The sequence below is a fragment of the Arvicanthis niloticus genome, chromosome 29, assembly GCF_011762505.2.
Source record: "Arvicanthis niloticus isolate mArvNil1 chromosome 29, mArvNil1.pat.X, whole genome shotgun sequence".
Lineage (NCBI taxonomy): Eukaryota > Metazoa > Chordata > Mammalia > Rodentia > Muridae > Arvicanthis > Arvicanthis niloticus.
In genome coordinates this window covers 9,236,522-9,264,323 of record NC_133437.1, presented here as the reverse complement: position 1 = coordinate 9,264,323, position 27,802 = coordinate 9,236,522, and the positions used below count along the sequence as shown (strand labels likewise).

The 27,802-nt window shown below is 38.3% G+C and overlaps 1 protein-coding gene across 18 annotated transcripts in view; it reads right to left on the bottom strand.

Moving 5' to 3' along the window:
• Mef2c (myocyte enhancer factor 2C) overlaps positions 1–27,802 on the bottom strand; it is a 162,293-nt gene that overhangs the window by 7,803 nt on the left and 126,688 nt on the right. For 12 of the 18 annotated variants that reach the window (XM_076927084.1, XM_076927081.1, XM_076927087.1 and 9 more), the window contains 6 exons: positions 26,598–26,784; positions 24,370–24,417; positions 6,445–6,617; positions 4,556–4,579; positions 3,539–3,668; positions 2,834–2,969 (listed from right to left, as the gene is read on the bottom strand). In XM_076927084.1, the coding sequence (XP_076783199.1) occupies positions 2,834–2,969; positions 3,539–3,668; positions 4,556–4,579; positions 6,445–6,617; positions 24,370–24,417; positions 26,598–26,784 (698 nt within the window). The remainder of the gene's footprint in view (positions 1–2,833; positions 2,970–3,538; positions 3,669–4,555; positions 4,580–6,444; positions 6,618–24,369; positions 24,418–26,597; positions 26,785–27,802) is intronic. The other 6 variants (XM_076927093.1, XM_076927097.1, XM_076927096.1 and 3 more) reach the window with 1 other exon arrangement.

The window sequence follows — 27,802 nt, the reverse complement described above, 5'->3', positions numbered from 1 at the left end:
CAGGTTATGCAGTCCTAGCTGGCCTGATACTTACTATATAAGGCACTAACTTGGGACCACATGCAGTCCTTGAGCCTAACCTCTAAGAGTAGTATTTATTCAATCTCCCCTCCACCCCCAACTCTCTTCTCAGTATAGACTGAATCCTATCACCACCACCACCACCACCACCACCACCACCACCACCACCACCACCAACATGTTGTCCCCTTTCTGGAAAATATTGTTCAGAAAGCAGGTTGTCCTTTTCTAGAGAGCAATCAAAAAGCATCTAAAAGTCAAGGGTTGTTCCTCCAAAATGCTCAGTTCCCCCTCAGTCATGTCTAGTTTTACATAAAATGAACAGATGCTTCTCATCTACACTCACTGCATAGAATGCATGCTACACCGTTTATAAAGCCCAGCCCTGAAGATAAAGTGAACTTTTCTTTTCACAGACAAATATGAAGAGTTCTATTATACTTTTGCAATTTGGACAGAGAATTACAGTAGCCACTTTAGGCTTCTGGGAGTACTGACTTTAGTGGAGCTAAAAATCTATCTCATTCTTTGCTTAAAATAGAGTTCCTATTCAGAGGATGGGCATTAAGTGCAGGTCCATGAGATGGTTTGACTTGGGAAACATATCAGTCCTTTTAATCTTAACTGACTCATTCTCTCAGAAACTAAAGCAGTTTATATAACTTTCTTTTGCAGAAACATTAAAACTTCGGGTTTTCTACAAAACAGTTTGTAAGGAGATCAGACAGCTCATCTGAAGACATCTTTCAAGAAGCCACTGTGAGAGAGAACTAGGAAGAATGTGTGCGGTCACAGAAGAGGGGTGGTGATAGCAGTGAAGATATACGGACTGGGTCATGCTTTTACTCTAAGGTGTAGGGACGAGAGTAAGAGCCAGTGCACATCGTACACTAAACTCAAATTATGCACACGATGATTGGTTTGTAGGGATGGAGTCCTTGGCTACTTCAACTCTGTTTTCTTCTATTCTGGAGGCTCCACTCACTCCCTTTCTATTTGAGCCTAGCAGAAATTATGTTTTCTCTGTGTGATAGGTTTTAAAATTGTGGGTGTGGTCAAAATAACAAATATTTGTAAAACCTCATAACTAAAAATGATCTGGTGTTACTCACGAGCAAAGAAAATGCGATAGTTTAATGAAATGGCGTGTCTTAACTGTTTATTGTGTATTTATTTATTCTGCGTATGTGAGTGCAAGCGCACGAACACCTACAGTAGCTGATTCTCTTCTTCCACCATGTGGATGCACGCAATCAAAGTCAGGTAGCTTGTCACAGCTGTTAAGTGAGGTTTGGTGACAAGCAACTTTAGGTCTTGAGCCATCTGGCTGGTTGTTATAGGACTTTTTGACATGGATAATACCTTGGAGGGGGATGGAACTTAGTGCTATGATAGATGACTTTTGTGAAAGATGAGAAATGAACAATTCCTTCTATTATTACAAAGAGGTAGATCAGTACATATAAACTTGTGTGGATGGTATTATGTACCTGGTGGCAATTTCCAGAAAAAAGTTATTGCAAGCAGAATCTACTTACATAATTAGCACCAGAGGGAAAATTTAAATGTTTTTAAAAGACACATTGTAAAAAATGTAAAATATAAAAAAAATGTTAAAAACCTTCATACATCTTTGATGTCAACACTTTCAAGAAATCACAGCCATCATGCAATGTGAATTTGTTTTGTTGTGCATATGGAAGGCTAGATTTTCCACGACAGTGATTAATCAGAGGGCTAGCCATAGCATGTAGAGACTGTTGAATGGTATTTCAGAACTCTGATTTGTTATATTAATACAAAATGATGTTCAGTGGGGGAGGGGAGACAAGAAGGGGAAAGAACGAGGAGGTTATAGTAACAATTAGTGACACTTATTTGCGTCACTTCCTCCCTAGGCATACAGATACAAGACTACTTAGTTAATATTACTAACCAGTAACTAAAATGGCTTAGTATAAAACTGAAAGTGGGGTGAGTATGTAGGATGTTTCTAAAATACGACAATCTATCTTTAAGTAGATATATCCCATTTCCTTTTTAAGATTAACTGAGATTTTACAATATTAGTTAAGTTTAAAGTGAGGTGTCTGGTTTAACTGTCATATGAAGGGGTGCAAACTGTTTGTTTATTCAGGGCATTTTTGAGTTTGAACTTCTCTATAGATAAATGACAGAAGTCATCTATGACAAAGATATATCTCAAAGAGACCACAAGGGGGCAGAAAGATACATACTTTGACCAGAAAACAACAAAAGTTATTTTTACGCCCAATATTCAATAATTAGTATTGCACGTGCTAATTAGTATTTGTGCATGTATTTTAACACAATGGCTATAACTAGACGACTATGCTATTATATATGTTCCACATATTTAAAGCCTGTATAGAAATTCAGCAGTTGATTCTATGAACAGTAGGTTCACATTAGAGGAAATCATGTAGTTTTTGCTCCGTGAGAACCTCAGCTCAAAATGTAAAGAATTATAACTATAAATACCTTCAAAGTTTCCATAAAAACTTCAAAAATCTAACCCAAACCTTCACTGCTGACAGAAGGAGGAGGAAGCAGACCCTTGAGCATTAAGGAAAGACTATAAAGACTGTACCTAATCGTTAACACTTGCCGGTTCACCAACAAACATGGGAAGGAGTATTTAAGCTATTGAAATATGTGATCAGAAAGTGGCTCTCCCGGAAATCAAATGTTATGCGCTTTAGTGGCATAGAAGCGCATTGTTGAAGACAGGTCTTTATCATTCAGAAGATACAGTCTCTGGTGGTGATATAAAGATGTAACTATTGCTTACCCCAACTGACTGAGGGCAGATGGCGGCATGTTATGTAGGTGCTGCTGCTGCCAGCCGGTTACAGAGCCGAGGTGGAGCGCACTGGCAGTGTTGAAGCCAGACAGAGATGACAGATCTGCGCTACTCAGAGAATACTCTAGATGGGAGCGAAGGGGCGGCAAGGAGAGAGACACTTAATTAGGAGACTGTCAAATGGTAAGCAAAATCACGCAGTTTCAACCTCTAAAACATACTTGAGTCAAAGTTTTCGATTTGGGAAGAGAAGGAAATACAACACGAGGGATAATTTGAATTTAAAAAGAAAAAAATATTATCCATCTGGGTAAAAATGTCACAACAGATCCAAAGTAATAGATCCTGCAACGTTAGTGTATTATACTAACTTTGTTTAAAAGTGTAAAGTATCTGTATATTTTATGGTCTAGAAATAGGTTTTAAATGAAAATCCTCAAGAAAGCGAGCTTTCTACTACGTTAAAGAGACAGTAGCTCAGTTTCCTTGAAACATTGAATTCAATTTGGGTAAATAAAACATCCCAGCACTTAAAAAGGAGCACTGTAGATAACTGAGTAAGACAGAGGAGCTGGTACTGTGCATTCTGGACACAGGCACCACATGAGTTCCCGACAGGGCAAAGAAGATAACTTTTAAAATATGCTTTAAAAAGTGTTTACTGTAATATTTGTGCATAGCAAAGCTACTCACCAGTACCATATGTTGTTGAAATGGCTGATGGATATCCTCCCATTCCTTGTCCTGGTAAAGTAGGAGTTGCTACGGAAACCACTGGGGTAGCCAATGACTGAGCCGACTGGGAGTTATTTATCCTTTGATTCTTTTAAAGTAAACAAAAGGACATTATTGGTGGCAGATTTTAAAAAGTTAAAAATTTTATGCCTCACTATAAGTTTTTCATATAAAGAAATAAGTTGGTACAAAGCTCATGAAATTAGTCATTTAACATGTGTCTCTATGAACTCTGCCAACCCTATCATTTACAATCCTTCAAGAGACCAGCTGTTGCCATAGTAACCCATTACATCAGTATCTCCTAGGCAACTGAACTAGTAACAAGTACCATAGCTTTATTATGGGTAAAAACAGACTATGTTGAGAACTGATGAAATATGTATACTGTACTGCTATTGTTTCAGTTTTTATTCAAATGCAAATTAAAAAATTAAAATCAACCACGGTGGGTTTTATGATCAGCTCTATGTACAGCAGAGCTGACAGATATGGGTCATGCTGTATTGTGACCAGCAGGTGGCACTATGACCACTTTCTACTGCTTCTAAACTTCCTTGCAAAAGGATAGCAAAGTAGCTAAAGCCAGTATTTAACTCCTAATAGCCAGGAGGTAAAAGATGCATATGCTTGAAATAATGGTGGTTTGCATCTTGAAAGAATAAGCATTCTACTGTTTAATAACTAAAGACGCATTTTTGTGTTTAAATTTTAGAGTAAGTTCAGTCTTAATATTTAAAACATGGCCTCTAATTAAAAGGTGGGGTCAGAGGAAAAGGCCCACAAAAACCAGATATGCTTTTCCACAGGCTGCCAATGATCCTAGAAATTAATGGTGTTTAAGCATAACCAATACCCTCATTCAGTGGGTAAGTTTTAAAATCTTTCTGCTTGAGCACAGCTCACGCCTCTCACTGAAGTAGTTTTGTTATCTTCTCAAACATGCCCTTTGAGGGACGTCTCCTTCCCACTTACCAACAGAAGGTCCACATCCTCAGACTGAGAGCATGGGGAAGGATGGAAGGAGTTTATTAATTAGTGTCTGTAAATATTTATAACTGTGGAAATCTTGTCAGCTAAAGGAGAAGCATCTTTTGATAGACCCAGCAGTCTAAACAGCTTTGCAAACCCGATGCCAAAGACAACCCCTTAACAAAGACATTCTTTGTTTCTCTTAGTGAGGTGTTCCTTGTCTCAAACCTGAACATGGTCTGTCTGGGTTGCAGCACATGTCAGTGTCTCCCTGTTTACTGTTGTGCACCGTATTTTGATAAAAAGATAACAAGAATGTACTTTAAACCCTACTTGCTAGAGGGTAAGAGAGTCACACACCTGACAACTAGAGAGAGAAAGGAAAAGAGAGTGGAGAGAGAGAGAGAGAGAGAGAGAGAGAGAGAGAGAGAGAGAGAGAGCGCTGATCTGTCACTTGCAAAATCCGTGGGAATGTGTCAGTTTTAAGGGATGTGAGGTAAATTTGCGGAGAGACCCTGCTTGCTATGCCTGCCCCACACTCACTGTATCAACGTGGGAGGTTTTATTTCTTAGACCCAGGCTCTTCTAAAGGGAATGTCACATGTTATTTGATTTTAGATAGATGAACAAAATGAATATAATAATAAACCAATCTGTTCTCAGGATTATTTTACTCCTAAGCATGGCACAGAGCAGGGAATTCTAAGGAAAAGAAAAATCACAAAACAAAACAGAAAGAAAGAAAATGTTTGTGGAATAATTTATATCTATCTATTAGTTTACACATGTTCTCATTGTTAAGTTTTGCTGATTTGGAGAGCACTCTGTCTGTTATCTATCTATCTATCTATCTATCTATCTATCTATCTATCTCTCATCTATCTATCTCTCATCTATCTATCTATCTATCTATCTATCTATCTATCTATCTACCATCTATCTATCTACCATCTATCTACCATCTATCTATCTATCTCTCATCTATCTATCTATCTCTCATCTATCTATCTATCTACCATCTATCTATCATCTATCTATCTATCTACCATCTATCTACCATCTATCTATCATCTATCTATCTATCTATCTATCTATCTATCTATCTACCATATATCTACCATCTATCTATCATCTATGTACCTAACTTCCTACCTTTGTTTTTGAGCTTGATACCACAATATGCTTTTCATCTTATGCACAAGTCTCAGAGCAAGAAAATGATACAGCGTGAGATTTTATATATGCTTAACATTATATCTTACATCTCTATATTTTCACTTAAAAGCATGCTGCTACATTTTTTTTTTTTTTTTTTTTTTGGTTTAAAATGTAACAATGGTTCTCAAAATTTCTTGGGTTCTGAGAGCTAGTAATTTTCATAAAATACAATAGGCCAAGATTAACTGAGTTAATGCAAAGACATACGATATATTTGATATTAAAGAAGTGTTATCTAAGAAAGAATTTCCAATTAATGTAAGAAATTTCATTTAGCAATCAGGGACTGTTTTTCAGTGCCAGTCAGCATCCTGAGAATATAAACAGCTCAATAATGTAAAAATTCTTTCATGAAACACCTCATAATTGCTCTTCCTACAGATTATGATTTGATCAGGGTTAGAAGTATTTTTCTAAGTATAAACATAAACTGAAAGCCTTAGGAAGAAATGTTTTTTCTTATTCCAGAACAACAATCCGGAAGAAGAGTTTATTGGAATTTTTTAATATAGAAAGGAAAATGCAAAATCAGTGACTACAACCCCATCAATATGATTAAACACATCCTCGGCCAATAGTGTTAATCATCTGGGATGCCCTAAGAAATCCGTATCTAGACAGTAAGCGCAGACAAGATCTTATCAACACGCATAAAGAACAGAGTTGTGCATTACCACTGACGGCATCGTGCTCTTGCTGCCGGGTGGGATAAGAACGCGGAGATCTGGCTTACGATTATTCATTCCTAGATTCATAGGGGGAGGAGATTTGGCTTGTATATTCTTGTTCAGGTTACCAGGTGAGACCAGCAGGCCTGGTGAGTTCCGGGGGTTGCCATATCCATTCCCTGTTAACACAAGAGATGACAAAACTCAGGGAGAAATCCACAGAACTTGAGAAATCGAGGCTCATGCATATTTTTAAAGAACAGTCCTATGAGGATAAAAGGGTAAGCTTAGCTGTGAGTCATACAGACGAACACATGAAGGCTGACTGATTTAACCTCGGTGTGGAAGTCAGCTTGCCAGTTCATTGTTTCATTTACCTCGGAAAGAATATTACAAACTTTTTTTTTATAAGAAAGCAAATCTTCGTTAACTTGATCAGAAATCTGCATATCACATGCTTTTAAAATTTATTATTATTATTATCATCATTTGTTGTTATTATTATTCCCCCCACCCCCCATCGCCCGGAAGAAAGTCAGACAGCCAGTTCAGGATCTAAGAAAAGTGCAGAACTGGTCCACACTTAATTGACGAGTTTGGCCAAAGCTGGCTGGAGTGACTCACTCTTTCAGTTCTTTGGTTTGGGTTTGAGTCTGTGTATCTGTGTGTCCTTAGATGAAGAAGGGGCAAAGCTCCAGGGCTGTAATTTCTAGGGCAGGAGGGAGGAGGGAAGGCTGCACACGCAGTTTGCTTGTCAGTCTCCTCCATTCTAAGTGAATGCTCTCTCCACGGCCTTTCTTACTTCAAGTTTACCCTCCTCACCAAGTTCAGCACACAACCTGAAGCCTTCCACATTTCTTGCTCATAAAAATCTTCAAAAGTGACAGTCCTCAGGCGCTGAAGCTACATTGCCTCCAGGGAAGTGCTGACTCATTCAGACACAGGGAGAGTCACTAATTGTGAAGACTTAAGGTTCTCTTAGAATTTGATATTTAGCCTCCTACTAACAAAGTAGGTATTTGAGAACCTCCATTTTCCACATTTAAAACACGCTACCCCCCGAAACAGCTGAGGACTTGGTTTGAAATCATCTCGAAGTGGTGTAAGAGCTGACCTGGAAAGCTAGTTGTTGGTTTCCTGAATAAGAATAGGAGAAACCCACTGCTGGATTCAATAATGCTTTCTAGAAAACTAGCCAGTTGTCTGCCGAGGATCGTTAAAGGAAACGGTTAAATGTTCTTGTTATAGTCATCATTATCATCATTATAAAACACAACTATCCATTACCCGTAGAAGAATGAGACCACGTGCTACTCAGCAAGGAAGCAAAGGCAGCCTTGAAGGACTCTGAAATTTCCTTGCAGTTAAGGAATGCACACTTGTAGAACATGTGCAAACAAATAAGAAAACCAAGGGCAAAATGCCTGTAGAATAATATAGATTATACATTATTCAATATGTATGGGAGAAGAGATTCCCTAATGCATGCTTAGGAAGAGGCCGGAACTAATGTGCATTTCAACAAGAGAGAATAAGCAGTTAGGCAGCTGACCCTGGTGACTGAGTAGGGTGAGGGTGGAGGAAGGATTTTACCCAGAATCCTTAAGAAAATTGGGAGGTATCTGCTTACAGAGGAGCCAATGAAAACAGGGTTCTCTTTGGAGGTGCTCTTTGGAGAAGTTGGTCAGTGGAGACTTCAAATTCGATGACGATATGTTAGAACTGGAGACCACCCAGAGATTCAGAACAGTGATAGAACTGGTTCCTAAATGGTCAGACATTTATAGGCACAGGAAAGGGTGGTCTTAGGAAAGCCTGGGTGTACTATAGCAACAGCAACAGAAAGAAAATAAGGCATTGGAAAAGGAAAGCACAAGAATGTTTCAAGGCGATATTTATGGAGATGTTTTGCTATGTGAATATTAATTGTGCAAAGTCATGGTTTCATTATGATATGCTTACACATTTATACACCACACTTTGATATAGTCACCCTCTCTTGTTCCTTTCTTCCCAAACTGTCCCTCTGGGCACTCTTTGAATTAAAATATATTTGGGTCACGTGGTCCAAAACACACTTGTTCTTCATATCCAATTCATTTACCTGCCTTGTTTCATGAACAAACAGGCTGAATATATAAAAACCCTGCAAGGTTCAATCTTAGAATTGGATTATGGATAAAAATTAACAAGTATCTTGAGGCAAAATGAAAATAAAACAAATGAAACACCCCCAAAACATGTGCCAACTACAAAGTCGTTGTTTAAGAAATTTGCACCGAATGTGAATACAAATTAGTTTTCTATAATAAAACATCAAGAAATGTTGCTAAATTATAGCTAGATATGTCAAACCCTAAATTATCTGTTACTGTTAATTTGGACAGTGTTTGATGGTAAAAGTTCTTATATGAAACAATACATTTACCCTTTCTCAGTAAGAGAAATATAAACAAATTGTATTCTCTAAGAAAGATGATGGATGAGCTAGGATATTCAGAGGAGTTCTGTGTTTAATGGGTCTCCCTGGAACATCACTCTGTGTTAGGGCTTTTGAATTGTACAGTTTGTCTACACGAAAGAAAAGGAAAAGACTAAGACATCTGCAGCATGCATGTCTATCAGCTGAAGTTCACACACACACACACACACACACACACACACACACACACACACACAGAGTGACACGTGTCACATACATGTTAACCCTCTGTGAGATCTGGTTTAAATAAACAATCAAATGGAAAATTAGCCAAGTAATTTCAAAAGAAGAAGAAGAAGAAATGTCAGTTAAGCAGTGCAGTGAAGCCTGAACGAATGAGAAGAAACTAAAATCCTGCCTGGGTAGATGCTGATGCTGGTTTGCATGGAGCAGTAATTCTGCTAAAAGGAAGTAAAACCACTTCATGACATGTGCTGTCCTAAGATAGGACAAACATGGGGCCAGTGTGAGAAAGGGGAGAGCTTCACAGAGGCTGTGCAAAAAGCCTCTTCAAAAACATTTTCTACGGTAAACTCAGAGACAGTCCAAAAAAAGCCCCAGTCTTTCTGCCCACATTTTAAAACAGCGATTTGGAGTGGCAGTGGGCAGTGCAGAAGGAGAGAGGATGCATGCATACATGGTTTCTACTCAGAAAACACCTCAGAAGTAAAAAGCAGAATCAAAAATCATTTTATGTCTCTCTTGAAATATGTGCTGCTATTTGGAAATTACACCATTTTAGAAGGTTAGTCACACAGTTTTAAGGTGTCATGGACGTGTTAACCCTGTGTGATATCTGGTTTAAATAAACAATCAGATGGAAAATTAGCCAGGTAATTTCAAAAGAAGAAGGATGAATGGCAGTTAAGCAGTTAAGCATGACACTTTTTTTTTTACATTTATATTTTTGGAGCATAAAGTTATTTTTTTATGAACAAATAAATGCTATTTTTTTTATGAGTGAATTTCTACTATTTTTAGAATATTGTGCCAGCTAGCATTTTGGAGCAGTATAATAACCATTTCTGTTTCCAGCCACCAAATTGTTATTCTTTTGGCATAATATAGATTCAGGAATGTGAGACTGTGGACCCTAGACCAGTGATATTGAAACCTATCATTTGGAAGTCAATGATGAATGCATGTGTGTGGTTTATTGCTAAGAAGAGCCTGCATTTAAGTTGGCTGGAAAACCACAGCCTCCTTCTCACTCAGAATGCTTTGGCGTGCGTGGAGGCTGTTGTCCCACCTTAAGATAAATTCACCAGAGAGCACGGTCACATTTAACTTCAGCGGCCCAGGAGGTGGGAAACACCACCTCTCAACAACCTTCTAATATACAGATTCAACTTTCTTGATGCTATGTTTTAAAATTATACTTCACTTGGACAATTATCAATTTAGACGTGACCGTATGCAGATGTCACATTCCTCTGACCACTTAAAAGGACAAAAATTATAACATATGGTAAATGGATTTCCTGATTATAGATTATAGGAAAATGAAGGACAGACTGACTTTAGAGTCCAATGAAGCTTTTATAGTGTCAGTTGATTAAAAATATTGTTTCTTATGAAACAGTTTAGGCTTTCATGGCCTAGTCCTATGAAGTGAAACAGATTCCACCTTTGCTTCTACAAGTGTAGAAACAAAAGCAAAAACAAAGTGTAGAAACAAAAGCAGTGTAAACAGTCAGATTTGAAATACAGCAGTAATTTCCCCCCACAGTTAACTTGAAAACACCTTTCGGCCGTTTCTACTTCATTTGATTTTACTCACTCCTACTTTAGGAAGTTGTGAATTCAGAGAACACACTTCTGGCGATGGCCATTGTGAGGGCGCACTTGGTTTTGTTGCACACCTCTGTGAGCATGCTCCCTGCTGAGCCCACAGCTCTGCAGGTTTCTTTGATTTGGACAATTAGGCATTACGAGCCCTGTTATTTATTCTTTGCTTGTCTTTTTGGTTTAACTTTCAATTTATAAATAAAAGCACATAACATTAATAAGCGCAAAGCTGAAACTAATATTTGGGTCTGAGGCTCATTCTTGCTCTCTTCCTTCCTTCTCTCTGTCCTGCAAGATACAAAATCTTGTCCAATTTTCTTAAGAGAAAAAGGCCTGTTTGCATTTTTTTTATTGTCATCATTTTTATATAGACTTCAAGCCCCATTTGACCAGGTCTTTCAAAATCCTCCACCCTTTCTTTATTCTCTAGCTGAAGGATCCCTCTCCATCTCCTAAATTGAGCTTCAGGAAAGTCTGAGCTGTATGCAAGCTTCTGTGTAGATGTGTGATGCTGCCCAGCACACTTGGGGACATCACTCTAAACTGGCCCTTCTGTCCGATTCTTTTTCTCCATATACTGTTTAACACAGTTGAATCAGTACATTGCCTGTCTCTCAGGGCTTTCTAGAGTCGACTTGAGCTGTCTAACCTAATTTCCAATGGCCACAGCCAGGCTCATATCTTCTGAATATGTCTGAGTCTTTGCTCTGTTGGTTCAATGACGGGTAGTGTTCACTCTCCTGTTTCATTCAAATTTATCTTTTAAGGATCAGCCTCAGTGGCAACTCTTTCCTGGTGCTTTTCAGATAACTTCTGTCTATATTGCCCTGACCCAATTAGAGACTGCTCATTTGAGTAACGTTTCATATATTGGAGAAACATGCAAAGTAAGCTAGAGGGTTAGGAATTATTCAGAAATGGCACCAAGAGATAAGTTACTGGGGAACAGTAGGTGACAACTGAAGATGTAGTAAATGACTTGATAAGCTTAGTCACTGAGGGTCTCTCCTCTTTATGCTACTTGCAAAACCTTTCTATTTGGATCATCATTACATTTTGGTGGCCAATTGTACCAATAAAACAAGCTATGGACCGTATGGCATGGAAACAAGGTGACTGTCCACCTGCTGAGTTTGTTTATAGGCGGTAACTGAACCTTCTTGTCAGTTTGCCATGCCCATTGGCCACTCTGTAGTGCATGGCAATGTGCTACTTGGGGCAGGATGACGTAAGGTGGGCATTTCTCTCAAGAAAACAGAGACTTTTGGAGGACCCTGAACTTTCTGATGACAAGTGTTTTTACTGCCATAGATTCTCTCTTAATGTAACTTTCAAAAATTTACTTAAGTAAAACTTTGTTAAAAATGGTGGGCAGTGTCCACTAATAGAAAATAGGGCTTTGTTAGAAGGTTGGGAAAGACTTTTCAGAGACAGGGAATACAAAACCATGAGGTTGCTGGATCCAGACAATTTGAGAAGGACAGTGTTTTGTGAAGGTAAAATACTGACTGTTTTAGAATATACAATTTTCAATATTTGAAAAAAATGGGATTAGTCAATGCAGTATCTTGGAACATATTAACTTTTTAAAAATGTATTTTTTAAAAATTGGATATTTTATTTACATTTCAGATGTGATCCCCTCTCCCCATTCCCCACCCCCACCCAGGAACCCCCTATCCCATCCTCCCTCTTCCTGCTTCTATGAGGATGTGCCCCCCCACCCGCCTACTCCCACCTCCCCACCCTCGAATTCCCCGCACACTGGGGCATCCAGCCTTCAATGGATGAAGAACCTCCTCTCCCACCTATGCCCGACATGGCTCCCCTCCCCTACATATACAGCTGGAGCCATGGGTCCCTCCCTATGTGCTTTCAGGTTGGTGGTTTAGACCCTGGGAGCTCTGGTTGGTTGGTATTGTTGCTCTCCCCATCGGGCCACAAGCCCTTTCAGATCCTTCAGTCTTCTCTCTCACTCCTCCACTGGGAACCCCATGATCAGTTCAATGGTTAGCTGTGAGCACTTGCCTCTGTATATGTCAGGCTCTGGCAGACCTCTAAGGAGACAGCTATATCTGGCTCCTGTCAATCATGCACTTCCTGGCATCCACATCCATCCCATGTGCAGTCACCAAAGATGGATGCTGATGTGGAACATGTTAATTTTATACTAAACTCTTACAACCCTATAGAAAATGTGCATCCAAAGAAAGCTTCTGAGTGGTTAGTATTGAAAGCATAACTTGGTGTGTTATGAAACAAGTTCTTAAAAGGGGTTAGGCTGCTCTCAGGGAAGCCGAGTAAGATGTGCAGAACGTATTAAGCATGAGGTCTAGACAAGACAGCACAGATGGGAGTTTACTGGCAGTCAGGAGCTGGCCATGAAGAGGGCTAAAGCAGATCAACTCAGGTTCTAACGATGCTTCTATCAAAGTTCCTTCAATTGGAGAGAGCATTTGCATTCTCAGTGTTGTGTTAGGCCAGAGAAGCCTCAGTGTCATGTCAGAGACACACTTTGTCAACTGGCCATATAACAATAGCAACACCTCAAAGCTTCAACTATCAGCCATCTGACATCAAGCTGACGTTAACCCCCCTCAGCAGTACCAGGTACCTCATAATTGCCATGTAGCTGGTTATCGAACATGGACAGAAAAGACCATTAATCCTCACAAGGATAATCCTGTGAGATGTTAAAAGTACCTAATTATTTGCATAATGAAAAAAAGAGCAAAGACCTGGGAGGCCTAGTAACCTACTCAACATCAAAGAACCATCCATCTATGGAGGCATAATGTGAACTCAAGCGGTGTGTCCATGACCTGCGTAAGCCGCCTTGTTCCCCGAAGATCAGGCTCTGGATTAGAACGGTTTTTACATATTGTCTCACTCTGAAGGATTACAAAGGAAGGGAACTGTGAGACTGGGGACAGGAAACTTAGCTGGTCTAAGCCAAAGGAAGTGTGGAACTTTGAAGGCCACAGTACTGGGCACTGCAAGTAGTAAGAACGATACTGTGGAGGGTAGCCTAGGAACAGAGCACTTGCCTGGGACTGGAAAAGCCCTTAGCATCACAAGATAAAACCAAGCAAGGCAAAATAAGGCAAGCAAACCAAGACGTTTTAAGATTGGTTTGGGAGATAATTTGTGTAGAAAGGCAGAGCATGGTGATGTGGCAAGTTCTATTTCTGGTCTCCCTGAGAGAACATACAATAGATGTGGTAAGATGGGTATGATGCACATACCCATCTTACACATCTTACACATCTTGCACAATGCACTGGAGCAGCTACTAGTGAACTGTGTTGGGTGGATGACTAGATATACATTATAATGAGATTTTGTAAAAATTTTTATCAAGTGTAAAGGTATTTACCAATTTACTGTCAAGCAAAAGGAGCAGCTTCTATTAGAACCACTTAACAGAAAAATGTCTAGTATCTTAGGGTACCCATTAGTAGTTCTTTAACAACGATTTCTAGCTTAGAGGTGTTATCGGAATTTAGAATTGTCTTGTGTGGGGATTCGTTAGTAGCATCGGATTTGGGCGAGTTTGGGGGAAACTGCCACAGGGAGACCTTAAGAGGAACACACAGTTAAACATCTCATGGATCGTTTTGTCACATTTTCCTCTGCTAAGTGTTTGAGCCACTTAGACTTCTTGTAATTTTAATTTGTTTTATGCTGGTGATTGAACCTAAGACCGTACATATGCTAAGCACATGCTCTTCCACTGAGTTATGCCCATAGCCCCTTAATTTTTCTTTTATTAGAATCATTTTGAAAATACTTTCCATACATTGCCTAGTTAAATAGGAGCTGCCATATTTGTGTAAACACTGTCACCACCGTCAATTCATTTTACATTTGACTTTTAAAAAGTTTTAAGACTGCAAGTTAGCTTTTTAACAAAAGGTGTTATTTTATTTCTCAAACCTGCATATATCTTTAAATAATGATCTCAAACTGTATATAGTCAACTCGCAAAGCCCACCCCATACTTTGCTGAAAAGACATTCTTGAACAGTTTCTTTGGAGGAGGATTTGACTTTCTAGATTGCAGTCTTATATTACTGTGCACTGAATGCCTGAACCCCATTAAGAATTTGAAAAAAAAAATGTGTTTTTCAGATGTTGTAAATCAAAATAAGGGTTTTTATTTTAATTTATTTTTTAAAAAAGAGTTCATTGTTATGGATGGCTCTAAGAGAAGAAGCAACCACATGACATTTTGGGAAGGAAGTCTGGAAATGATGAAAGTTTCAGCATTGCCTGCTGTAGATGGATGGAGTCACATCTCTGGTTCTTGTCCTACTAAAGACTCCTGCTTACAGATTCCTATCCTCAGAATTCGGTTTCTCCTCTTTCTGGGGCTTCTCAATGAGAGTATAATGATGTATAACCCTGGACTGTGAAAAAACTCTTATGAAGTCCTGTTCCCTCTGTGGGTTTCAGGAAACTACACTGAGATAGACCACTTTGAGGGCAGCAAATGATCGGAAGACACTCTCTGCTTCGTTGTGTCAGCAGATGGCCAGTCTTGAGGGCACCACACCTAGCCTGCTTGACTTTGGTGTTTGGAAACTATCGTTTGTTTCATGGTGTGTGTGTGTGTGTGTGTGTGTGTGTGTGTGTCTTTAGGAAGCATAGGCTAACATCATGCTTCTCTCTTTGTTTTAAGAGAGGGTCTCTCACTGAGCCTGGAGACCACTGAGTTGGCTAGATTGCCTAGCCAGGGACCTTCCTGTCTCTATCACCCAAACATTGGGGTTACAGGCATGCACTTCCAAGCCTGTGCTTTACATAGGTTCTTTAGATCTGTCTTGACTCCTCAAGTTTGGGTGCCAAACATTATGTGCTGAGCCTTTTTCCCTGCATGGTACTGTGGTTTGCTATATACCTTCTGTGAAAATCATGGCTTTGTCAGTCAAGGAGGGACTAGCTTTCACAGAGCATGTGCTGTTCACTCAAGATGCTGAAGCAGAAGCAAAGGGCTCCCACTTATACAGAGTGGGTTCCCCAAGAAAGGGGAGTCCATGTCAAGGCATGCCTGTGTTTTCTTTTGTTCTAATTATCATGTGGGCCTTGCTTTGTCACCCAACTTTTAATGACTGAGGAAGCTAAGGAGGAATCTGCAATCCCTGGGCAGCAAATGTGAGAGCTTTGATACATATCCAAACGCAGGCCTCCTCTGCTTCTCTACAAAGGCCAGATGTTTGAAATTCAGCACGCCCTGCATATTTCCCCATCTCTGAAAAATCCCTCATTCGTAAGGTAGGAAGAAGAGGAAAATCTCACTTTCCGTGCACTCGGGCTCTCGCAATATTCTCATGTTTGCATACTGACTTACTTAAAGGATAGTTTTTAATGGCACCACAAAAAAGACATCAAACTTCACTATCTTAAAAAAAAATTCCATTTAACCGTGAATGATAGATTTATGACTCATTCAACTGTTCACTTCTTGAGATTTTTGGGGCTGTCTCTTTGATAAAAATGAGGGGGTGTCTTCATTATTGACACAATCGTTCATTCTTTCAGTCATTTTTTCTAAACAAAAATATTGAGACAGTATAAATTAGGGAGAACGTGACAGAAGAGAAGGAATAATGACTTGTGGTTTTAACATTTACACAACTGCTTTGAAGACATCCGAAGTTCATAATGTTCAAAGAGAAATGCGTGGCACTGTGCTTGCTGTGCTCACAGGCTGCCTCAGAGTTAGTAATGTACTCGCTTCACCCACACTCTCAAGGATGCAGCCTAGACCTGGCGTTGTGCAACGACTGTGTACTGCACATTTAATGAAGCCACACTTTTTCTTGGTTAGAAAACCAAGGATATGGATAATTGCGACACTAAGAAAAGTCAACATTTATTAACAAGAACTTACTCTAGGGCAGGAACTGTGCTGATGCTTTGTGCTGACTATCTCATGGGATCGATTCCTGCATCAACCTTGCACAATAAAATTGTACACTTCTTGAAATCAAGAATGTCAACTTTAAAGAAGCTTGAAGATCAGGTATTTCTTTGGGATATTTTATTACTTTCAATGTATGCCAGTGTATGAATATTTTCCCAAAGCAAGTAATTTCCAAGGCAAAACTCTGCTTCATGACTTTATTGTTTTCTTTATACTTAATATTAGTGGTCACTAAAAATTGTTTTTTTCATGTTTGCTATGCAAATGAGTACAATCATGTCTGAATATGTAAATTAGCCAAAGACAGACTTGCTCCTGCTGCTGTAACAACTGTGTTAGTCCGGTCTAGTTCAGAAAAAAGCAGAATCAATTCTTTGGCATAATGTGGATGAGAAATTATGAAGGAATGACATAGTGCTTCGGAAGACAGGTGAACACTTCAATACTTCAAACAATTGAAACGGTGCCATCATAAGTAAATCTTGTGCATCCTTAGCACCCACAGACACTTTGATGAGAACTAAAACTGTTACTCTAGATTTTAGCATCTCCAGTTCTACTTCTTTAAAATAGCTAGTGTCTTCTAAACAGGAGGTGCCATGATGGCATACTTATTGAATTGAAATTCAGCTAAAATATATTATGTAAGTCTAACTACAAAATTTAAGTTCTTGGCAAAATAATTTTTCCAAATATAGAAAACTATACTCTTGGCAGTCTCATAGCTTCAGATGAGGAAGCCCATAGGAGGTAAGGCATTGATTCAAGAGAGGTACTTTTGAACCATGTCCTCCAGTGACTGCTGTCTACTTATGTGTAATATAATTTTCTCAAGGTCATATAACATATATCTCTATCTATATATCTCTGTCTCTATCTCTCTATCTCTATCTCACTGTATATCTTACTGTGTTATCCACAAAGAAAATCTCAGGGTAATGGGATGGTGAGATTGTTCAGTGGGTTAAAGTGCCTACTACTAAGCTTGCTAATCTAAGTTCAGCCCCTGGGACCCACATTATGGAAGAAGAGACTCAACTCTTTTGAGTTGTTTCCTGTAAACCAGGCAAGTGCCATGGCATTCCCTCTACTGCACGAGTAAATGAATAACTGTAAAGAAATTTATATAAAAATTAAATATAAGCTATGGAAAGCAAATAAATAAATAAATAAATAAATAAATAAATAAATAAATTTATCTATCTATCTATCTTACGGTGATATCATAATAGGGCAAATAGAACCAGGAAGATAAGGTTGTGGACCAGGTAACTAAAAAGGCATTCATGAGAAAGGGAGACTCAGATTTTAAATAAAACTAATATTTGGAGGGGGATATTAGCTATTTAACCTTAAAATAAAAAAATACTAATGTTTTATCAGCAGCCATACTCTCACACCAAGTTTATAAGATATGAATGAAGATGTAAATTTTCACATTTCTTTACTAAACATCAATGATATGCAGGTGACTAAAAATACTCTGAAAGCTGAGCACAGTGGTACATACACATCTGTAGCTGAGCACAGTGGTACATACACATCTGTAGCTGGGCTTAGTGGTAATACACATCTGTAGCTGGGCTTAGTGGTACATACACATCTGTAGCCATAGCTAATCAGAAAGACCAGAGATGGGAATCACTTCAGTATGTGAGCTCTCACTAGCCTGGGCAACAGGATAACACTGTCACAAGCAAACATAGTTTGGGAAGGCAGAACTACTGATGAAAGAAGGGCCCCACCATCTGCTTGAAGAAGCTAGAGCAATGGTTCTCAACCTGTGGGTTATGACTCTTGGGTCATACAACCCTTTCACAGGGGTCACCGAAGACCATCAGAAAAGCCAGGTACTAACATTATTATTTATAGCAGTATGATTCATAACATTACCATCAAAAAGAGCAACAAAAATAATTTTATGGTTGAGGGTCACCACAACATGAGACACACAGCGTTAGGAAGGTTGAGAACCTCTGCTCTAGGAAGCTATGACCCGAGAGATTTTCCTTTTCTCTCTATAGAAGTCAAATTCCTTAGGTGTTAAAGCAGAGCCCAGGAGTTGATGGTGGGCCTTATTTGCTGTGTTAACTTGTGGCATTTTCTCTTATGTCTCCCTGTGGACCTGCCTTCCCCAGACTAGTGTTAACCCCTGGAGAGGGGTGGCAGGGATTTGATTTATCTAGAACCTTTCAGGTATTGCACATGGACAGTGGACACTGCTTTTCCTGGCAGTGCTTGTGTATCACGTGCTCTAGCTTATCCAGTTAGAAGACCAAGCCTGCTGCCTCCCTAATACATCTAGCTAACCTTGGTTTAGGTTAAAAATATCATTGGTATTTAGTTTCTTAGATAATAATAAAGCAAGGCTGTAGGCTCTTTATTTATGTTTCAGAAACTTCCAAGGTAAGACTAAAAGTGAATTTAGAGTTTCTTTTTCTTTCTCCTCCAGACAACACAAGCTAACAGAATAATACTCTTAGAGCAGAACATAACAATTAGCCTCATAACAAATTCCCTCATATGCTACCTAATAATATTTTTAAGATACAAAAGTATGGCTGGTAATGTACCTCAACCTCCAAAACAAATTGAAATACAAATTATACTCTCATCCTAAGATAAGTTTTCTTATTTGAGAGTGATCAATTGGTATATTTCTTTTCTGGAAACTCTGGAATTTGAATTTTGTTGTTGGTTTCAAAGCAAAATGCCAACTTATTAAGCCATCTTCATAAGTTGAAATTTTAATCACTTCATCAATTTTTAAAATTCACTGCGTAAGAATGTATAGATGCATTTGGGGAGGCCACCTCAGAACTTTTTAAGCACTCCACGTTCATGACTCATCTAAGTCAGTTCTATATTATAGTGTATTAATTTTTTTCTTTTCACTGCTATGTGAAAAATTGTTTTTTCAAGAGAGTTTCTCTGTGCAGGCCTGGCTGTCCTGGAGCTCACTCTGTGTATAGACTAGGTTGGCCTCAAACTCAGAGATCTGCCTGCCTCTCTGCTACATGAATTTTAAGAAGTAGAAACTTTTGTGATTATGCTCATACAGAACACTGTCTGTAAATGGATTATAACAATAATTGTGTCTTAGCTCCATTGTTTGAGTACTCAGCTTAAGGTGTTATGAGTGAAGGTTTCCCTAGGCCTGTTTGCAGTCTGGAAAGCAAATCCTGTTACTCGTCTCTCTGTGTAACCATGGCAGTATATTGCAATCCATAGATCTCCACCTATTTAGCTGATGTAAATTAAGCATTCCAGAAAGTGGCAGTGCTTGACAACCAAATGCATAAAATAGTAAACAATTGACAATCAAAATAAGGAAACAGCTGTTGGTTGCTTTTTATAAAAAATGATACGTAATTTACAATGAATGCCAATTAAAATTATTAACCAATATACACAAATTTTCTTTGTCTTATTGTCAAGTAGCTATGTGGATTATCATATTTCCTTAATTTTTCAAAATGATTTCTGAAGCTCCCCCTTTGCCAGAGTAAATCTTAATCATGAATCAGTAAGTATGTGAGCCTTCTGCTCTGTAAAAGGTAAGCGTATCAACAAAGTAAATCCAGAAGATATTCATGTGATAGTGTATGATCCAGCACAAGGTATTGCTGTGCTAATGGTAATTTCCATTAAATGTGATGATTACAATAAAACCTCAATGGAACTTGATCTTACAATCATCAATAACCACTTAGATTAACATGTTAAGAGCTTTAATGTACAGAGACATGACAAAATGTAATGTTAAAAGCAGTGACGTCTCGTTTTGGTTGTTGAGAGGAAAGGGATAAGTCGTGGACGAGTAGCTGTCAACTGAAAGCTAGAAGTGTCACTGTTACTAATGTATTGTAATGACTTGCTGTATATATCCCTTGCACGAAAAGCCCGAGCCCATTTCATTACTGCTTCAGTACAGCTTGCCTTCCTCTTGGTAATTATTCCAATATAAGTGATGATAAGGGCTTCATTGTTTTAAGCAGTGATTTGTGATGGTATGAGATACCAATCCGCATTTTCACTCTCTGTTATATATTAGCTATTTCATTCTCCCCCAACAAAAGTGTCAGAGGATGAAGTAAAACCTTGCTCTATCAGACTATGGGGCTCAGCCATTTTATCAACATTCGCTTTATATTAAACCAATACACCCTCTTTGTAAAGAACAGATCAAAGGTTTTTGTGTTTAAAGTTACAGTTTCTTTGAAATAGTCTCACTTTCTGTATTACTACTATAGCTTTATATCTCAGAGATTGGCGCTTTATTCAGTGAACAAACATTTACTGAACATCTTCTGTGTGCTAACCTTTATGTATTGAGCAGAGACACAAGCTAAGCCTGGTCTGCCCCAGACAGCAGAGTCTGGGAGAGATATGTGAAGAGTTTGTAATCACAGTGCAAAGAGAGACATTTTATGTCAGTGCAGGCGTGGCACAGTGCACAGAGGGGAGGTGCAGGGCTCTGAACGGTTGAATTGGATTCTAAGCAATGACCAACAGTGCTCAGGAGCTCAAAGCAAGAAACAGGAGGAAGAATTAGGAGTGTATGGTGTTGGGAGCAACACTGCCCAGGAAGTGACAGCATAGTGATGCAGTTAGAAATGTAGTTTCTGGGGACGGTCTTCTTGGGTTCTACCTCAGATCTTTAACTACCTTCCCTATGCCTTGGCTTACCCATCCATAGAGAGGGCACAATGGGAGCAGCCACTTTAAAAGACAGCTATGAGATTGAATGAGTTACACTTTTTATTTTGTAAAAAAAAATGCCCACTATGAATTATTCAAACACTTGTTATTAGGAAAGGTACAGCACAAGATGCTTTCGATGGCAGTGACAGAAAGTAGGAGGGGTCAGACAGAGATAAGTAGCTGACAGTTAATCCTGAGAGTTCAGTGCATGTAAATGATGACATAATTATTTTGAGGCATTGAGAAAGTCTGATCAGACTTTCAGGGAGTCTAGCAAGAAATGTGACATGGACCAGAAAGATGGAAACTCTGGAAACAGCCTGGGAGCAGTGCCGAGTCTGAACCAGGACACTAGGATGGGAATGGAAAGAGAGGGATTGTGGGATTGTACTAGGAAATATCCTGGAAATAGAGTTAGCAGAACTAGGTATATCTCAGGATAATGGCATATTGGCTTGGAGACTAGGTGGAAAATATCTACATGTAACCAAGCTGAGAAAGGGAATGCTTGTCTAATTGTTTAGAATTCTTAAGGCACACAATAAATGTTACTTCTTCCCCTTGAGAAACTATAACTTTTTTTTTTTACTTGATTTTGTAAAAAAACAATCAATAAGAAGTACATAATTTGGCCGCAGTCTTGTCATTTACAGTTTTCTAAGTCTGAGACCTTGAGTATGAGTGACAATGTTAAACATTTGGAAGGTATCTTTTGGTAATTTTGCTTTAGTTTTCTTCACTGAGAATGCAGAATTTCTGGCTGGCCTTGCTTCCCCTTGGTGCTATGTGATTCTCTGACATCAGCACAGATATATTCAGCCTTGACATATGATACTAGCTGGCATCAAAAAGAAGGCAGAGATGAGTGAGCTTGCAAGCAGGACATGGCTATGCTCAAGACTAAATGGCATCTGTAACAGGTGTTCCTTAGAACCAGGGTCAGAAAAGGCTGCTTGCTCTGTCTAAAAGAAATTGTTAAGTAGTTTTTATACAATGATGTAGAAACTATGAAAATTATACATGCATGACTATGACACATCAGGAAATTATATTTAGTAACAGTGTACAGTCACAGATTATTCTTTTGATTCCTTCTATTTCCGTATCTGTGTGTATGTAATGTAGGCATGTATGTTTTGTGTAGGCGTGGTCACAGGGTAAGTGCCACAGTCAATGTCAGGGAAACAGCCTTGAGCCATACCCTAGCCTGAGCCACTCTATTTTTAAATATAAGGAATCTTACACCTACGGTATAGGTTCTGAGGTAGTAAGATAAATCTGTTTAACTTCTGGGATCTTTTTAATGACCCTACACTCTGTATATGGAAATTTTTATATTTAGAAGATTGGATATCTTCTTTATTCTTAGAGAATAATTACATTTAGTAAGCTGTCAGGCAATTAACAAAAAAAAAACCAAAACTGAACAAACACCTTTTATTTTCAACATCAGATTCTAAAGTATTGTTGCTATTTAATAGTAACAAAAGACCATTTACATCCAAATTTAGTAACCCAAGGTTACTAAATTTTTACCCACGTTGATAAAACAAAAAATTGAAAACATCTTTATTAACCTTTACTTCCATCACTGGCTGTTCCTTTAATAGTAATCAAGCTAGTTTACTGAAATGCCAGACAAAGGCATGACATGGAGACTACTCTTCTTGGGTTATGTTTTAGTCCTACCCAACCAGTAGGTGACTGGTGATTATTCAACTAATCCCACCACTGACTGCAACCAGTGTGTAGCTAGAACTCCAATCCAGGAAACTCCTGACTGGACTTGTTCTGGTTCTTGAATTTCGAACTTATTACTTGCAATGTATTTTCTGAGGAAAAAAAAATTGAATATGACAAATTCATTGTGTAGAAAAACGCCATTGACTCTGTTTCCTAGCTTGGCTGTACCTAATTTTTTATAAACTGTGTAAAATGAGGAGCTACCGATATTCATCCTTTTTCTTTACTTTCTGTGTAGTTCTGGTACTTTGTCTGCATCACTCACTGAAACTCTAAAAAAACCTAATATCCCGAAGAGATACCACCTCCAGCAGATGTATGTATTAAAATGTTTTTGTATGCCAATTTTCCTTATCTTCTTTCTTATAATTAGCGGACTATTATATTTGACCCAAGCAAAATGTTTTAATTAGGCTGTCCATGCATATTTCAATAAACTTGATTTTTTTGACACTTCAAACATAACCTTGTGTCATTCATGCCAGCCTCCTCCTATTTTAAATTTATGGCATGTTCCAGCTGTAGAATTACCATGGTTACTTCTGTGCCTCCTAGTAAACTAGGGTTGGCACTTGAAAGTCCTGTGCTACACTATGTATTTGTACTGAAAAGGGAATTGACATCTCAATAATTTCAACATTATAAATTTCTTTGTGAATCTGAAAACACATGAAGATAAGACAACTGGTCACTGTTGAAGATATTCCTAAGAGCTAAAACATATTTGTGGTAGGGTAGTCTCTTGATACTCTCTGAGGCCTCATGTTAATGCCAAATATGATTTTTTTTTTTACCAGTATAGTTGAATGACTGCAATCTTCCTTCTGTTGTTTCTTTATGTACTCTTCTTTAGAAATATACAGAATATCACATGAGTTCCTTGCGTGGACACAATTGATTCAATTAGGGTTGATTAACAGAGAATGTGAGAATTAGGGCCTCCAAACTCTATTGTCTAAGAGTGGTATCAAGAATTGAGGTGATCTGATCAGAACCTACACTTCTCTGCAGAACAGCTGAAGTTATTTTATTTTTAGACTTCTTTAAAATATTCTTTTACTGGATTAGTAACATAAGTAAATTCTCTTCATTAACAAATTGGACATAACAGTTCCAGTTGACGCCAGTTTGGCCTCCGTTGAAGTTTTATTAAGGTAGGCTCTAGTTAGTAACTAGTTCTTTTGTTAAGTGACTGTTTAACCATTCTGCCTTCAGAACGAACTGTAGAATGGAAGTAATCCGACAGACTAGTCCATAACACAGCTGCAGCACCAAGGTCTGCGCTTACCTGCACTGGTGCCTGCACCGGATGTGAGGTCTCCACCCATCAGACCACCTATGGAGAAGAGAGGAAGATATCAAAAGGGAGGAGGACCAGGGGCCAACAGAACAGAGCACAGAGCATTCAGCACCCGGCATTTGTCCTTTTCTGAGACACAAAGGTAAAACATGCTACCTTAGTTGCAGGCTTGACATTTGTTTTATTGTGACATGCTGTGTTCAAAATGTTAAAAATTCATTCGCTACTGACATTTTGCGGAGTTTTTTCTCCACCCCTCCCAGGAAAGATTACATTAGAAAAAAATACTGTCTTATTATAGTCTCTGCATTTTTATTATTTCCAAGTCTGGTTTTCTCCTAAAGAGATACTTCACACAAAATAAAAAAAAATCCCACTTCATTTCTGCCATAAGCCTTCATAACCACATATCTGATGTCTATTTTTTCTAAATATATTTTGTAACATATAATTTTGTGCAATACTAATTGACTAGAATTTTTATTTTCTCATAATTGGCTAATGTATCTAGCTGAATTTCACTTAATGACCCAATGAGCAAGTTTTCATTGCCACAGGTTTACAATATACTAATTAATTGTTAATTTAAGAACAACACAAAAACTTGCACTGGCAAGATGGCTAGCAAGTCATGGCAGTTACCACCAAGCCTGATGGACTGAGTTCCATCCTGGTCCTACATGGAGGAAAAGAACTGACTTCTCATTTTCCTCATTATCACACAAGGACTCACATGCCACAGTGACAAATAGATAAACAAATGGACAAACACAATAATGACTATGTTTCTTTATAAGAAATTGTGAACTTTCAGTAAGATTGAAGAAACTTATTTAAAAAATTATAGAGAACAAGATCCAGGAAAAATAGTTGAGAACATCATCTAATTGTGATTTCTTAGTTGTTTGTAAGCGATACCTCATTGCTATTGTTTCCAGCTATTGAAATCAGAAAAGATGTTTATTATATTTTAAGGAAATCTTTCCTGTTTCCCAGCAAATACAGTTTTGAAGACAAAATACCGAATTAAAAAAAAAAATGAATGAACATGAGTTATCAAATAGGATATTAAAAATCTAAATATGAATTGAAAAGAATCTATATGACTATTAAAATGTATATAAAATTCAATCATATTATAAAGGAGAGAATGGCACAGTGAAGTTCATTGTACATATTTCCCTGGTTTAAGATTTATAAAACCTTATAGAGGAAAATGTCCTTCCGTTGATAAGCCTCTCTTGGTACAGTTAAATGTGCCTAAGCTATTGAAAGCACCCTGTGGAGTACTTTCTTAAAGCCAGAATGTAAATACACAATAGACTGCTGTATGAGATTTAGAAATACAATTATTTTTGATGCTGCTTCTGGAACTATGAAGGAATGGCTTAGTTATATTCAGTACACACTGAATTAGCTCCCACTGTGAGCTTGGCAAATCAAATGGGCATTCTTCCTTTCAAGATTCTTTAAGCCCAGTAGAGAAGAGACATGTATTCAATACAGTACATCATAACATATTTAGCTGGATTCACATCCTAAGGATGTTTTTTTTTTTTTCTGAGCAATAATTTCTTGTCTCTAGGTCATTGTAGATTGGACAGCAGCAAGTATGTTTTATAATGTCGAGACAAATCTGTGGCAAGGAGACTTCAGTGTGATGTGCCATTAGCTGCACTTCTGATTTAGTTTTTTTTTTTTATTTCATACAACTTATAAATCATGCTAGTGTACCAGCAGCACAAGTCTTTTCTACCACATATCCTTTCTGGGATAAGCTGTCAAATCAATCAATCAATCAATCAATCAATCAATCAAATCAATCAATCAATCCAGTGCTGCTAGAGAGCACAGAGGACAGTCTCACGGTGACAGTTTGGTAGGAAGAAGAGAGAAAAGATTCTTTAGGTAGAGGAGGGTACAACAAGAGTGTGTAGACTAGATATTTGATACACTGTTAGAGAAAGTATGTGCTTAGATAGCAACTGGAGGAGAAAATTGACATCCAGAAAAGACAAAGTGTGGGTTATGAAATACGTTGAAAGATGATCTGAAGAATTCAGGCTGTGTCACAAAGAGGAATTAGTAAGGAGTGGATGTTGAGTAATAAAGGGATACAAACAGGAACCAAAGTGCACTTCCTAAGAAAGGAAGCTTTTGCTAGATGCGGTTCCTTCCAAAAGCCTTGTGAACATTGTGTCCTCTTAAGGACCTACCTGTGTTACCTGCACTTGGAGGTCTATGTGTTACACCAGGAGACATACTATTCCTCTGCAGAGAAGGGTGGGCCAGTGGCAGAAGATTGGGGTTTCCCAGTGAGCTGACAGGATTGCTGTATACCAAACTGTTATGGCTGGACACTGGGATGGTAACTGGCATCTCAAAGTTGGGAGGTGGAACAGCCTGTGGAACAGAAACACAGGGAAAGCCATGTAAGTGAGACAGGAGGATTCAAGCACAGACAGCATTAACTTCACCAAGGAAAATTCCAAATTCCAAATCGTGCCGTGTATAGATTACTCCCAGGAAGGGGGGTCTCAAGATGTGCAATCGTAAATTGATTCCTTCCCTGTGCTTAGAATTCATTCTTTGCAACTGTTAGGAAACGCTTCACTTTTCCGTGAAACAAAGCCCTTTTTCATTAGACTCCATTGTCTTTGAATTCCACTCTATGAAGTAATAATTATTCATTTGTGATCTCTGAATCGGTTGCCAGAAATGATGGTAAGATCAAAGGTATGTGACTGTGATGACTTCACAGAGAAAAGGGGACTGAAATGCAAAGCCGATCCTCTGGTTTAATTGCTTATTGAAGCATATTTATGCAGAAGTTCAATAATATAAAATCATCTCCAGGCCTGTGAATAGCACATATAGTTTAATTATTATTTTTAAAAATCTGTCTTTTTAATAGCGAGTCGGGAGATAATAGCCATTTTAAGGTACAGGTTTCAGCGGAGTATGTATCACTTAGTAGCTCGCATTTTAAAGTGATATCTCAGAAAATATGCAATTGCTTCACATTTTTGCTGTATAGGTACTACCCCTGCCACATGGCAAGATCTATAACTGCAGTGAGAGAGTTGGCAAATATTTAGTGAGCTGGAGCTCTGTGGATGTCTAATTAGAGTGATCCAGGTTCCAATTATTGATATTTGCGATTATTTTGGCAACTTAAGCAAGGCTGTATTTCTGTTTCTGCCTTCAGTAATTCATCATAGTTGTAAACACTCTTATCTTTCCCCCTTTGTCAGTATCACAAGTGAAAATAGTGTTCAGAGGCATGCCAGAGGACTCATGGTATCACGGCATACAGACTTTACAATGAGAAATTGTGTTTGTGTGTGTATACACACAAAAGATTCACATAAGCCCTCCGAGGTTTTCAATAAGAAGTTGTCCAAGTTTAAATGTGTGTTTA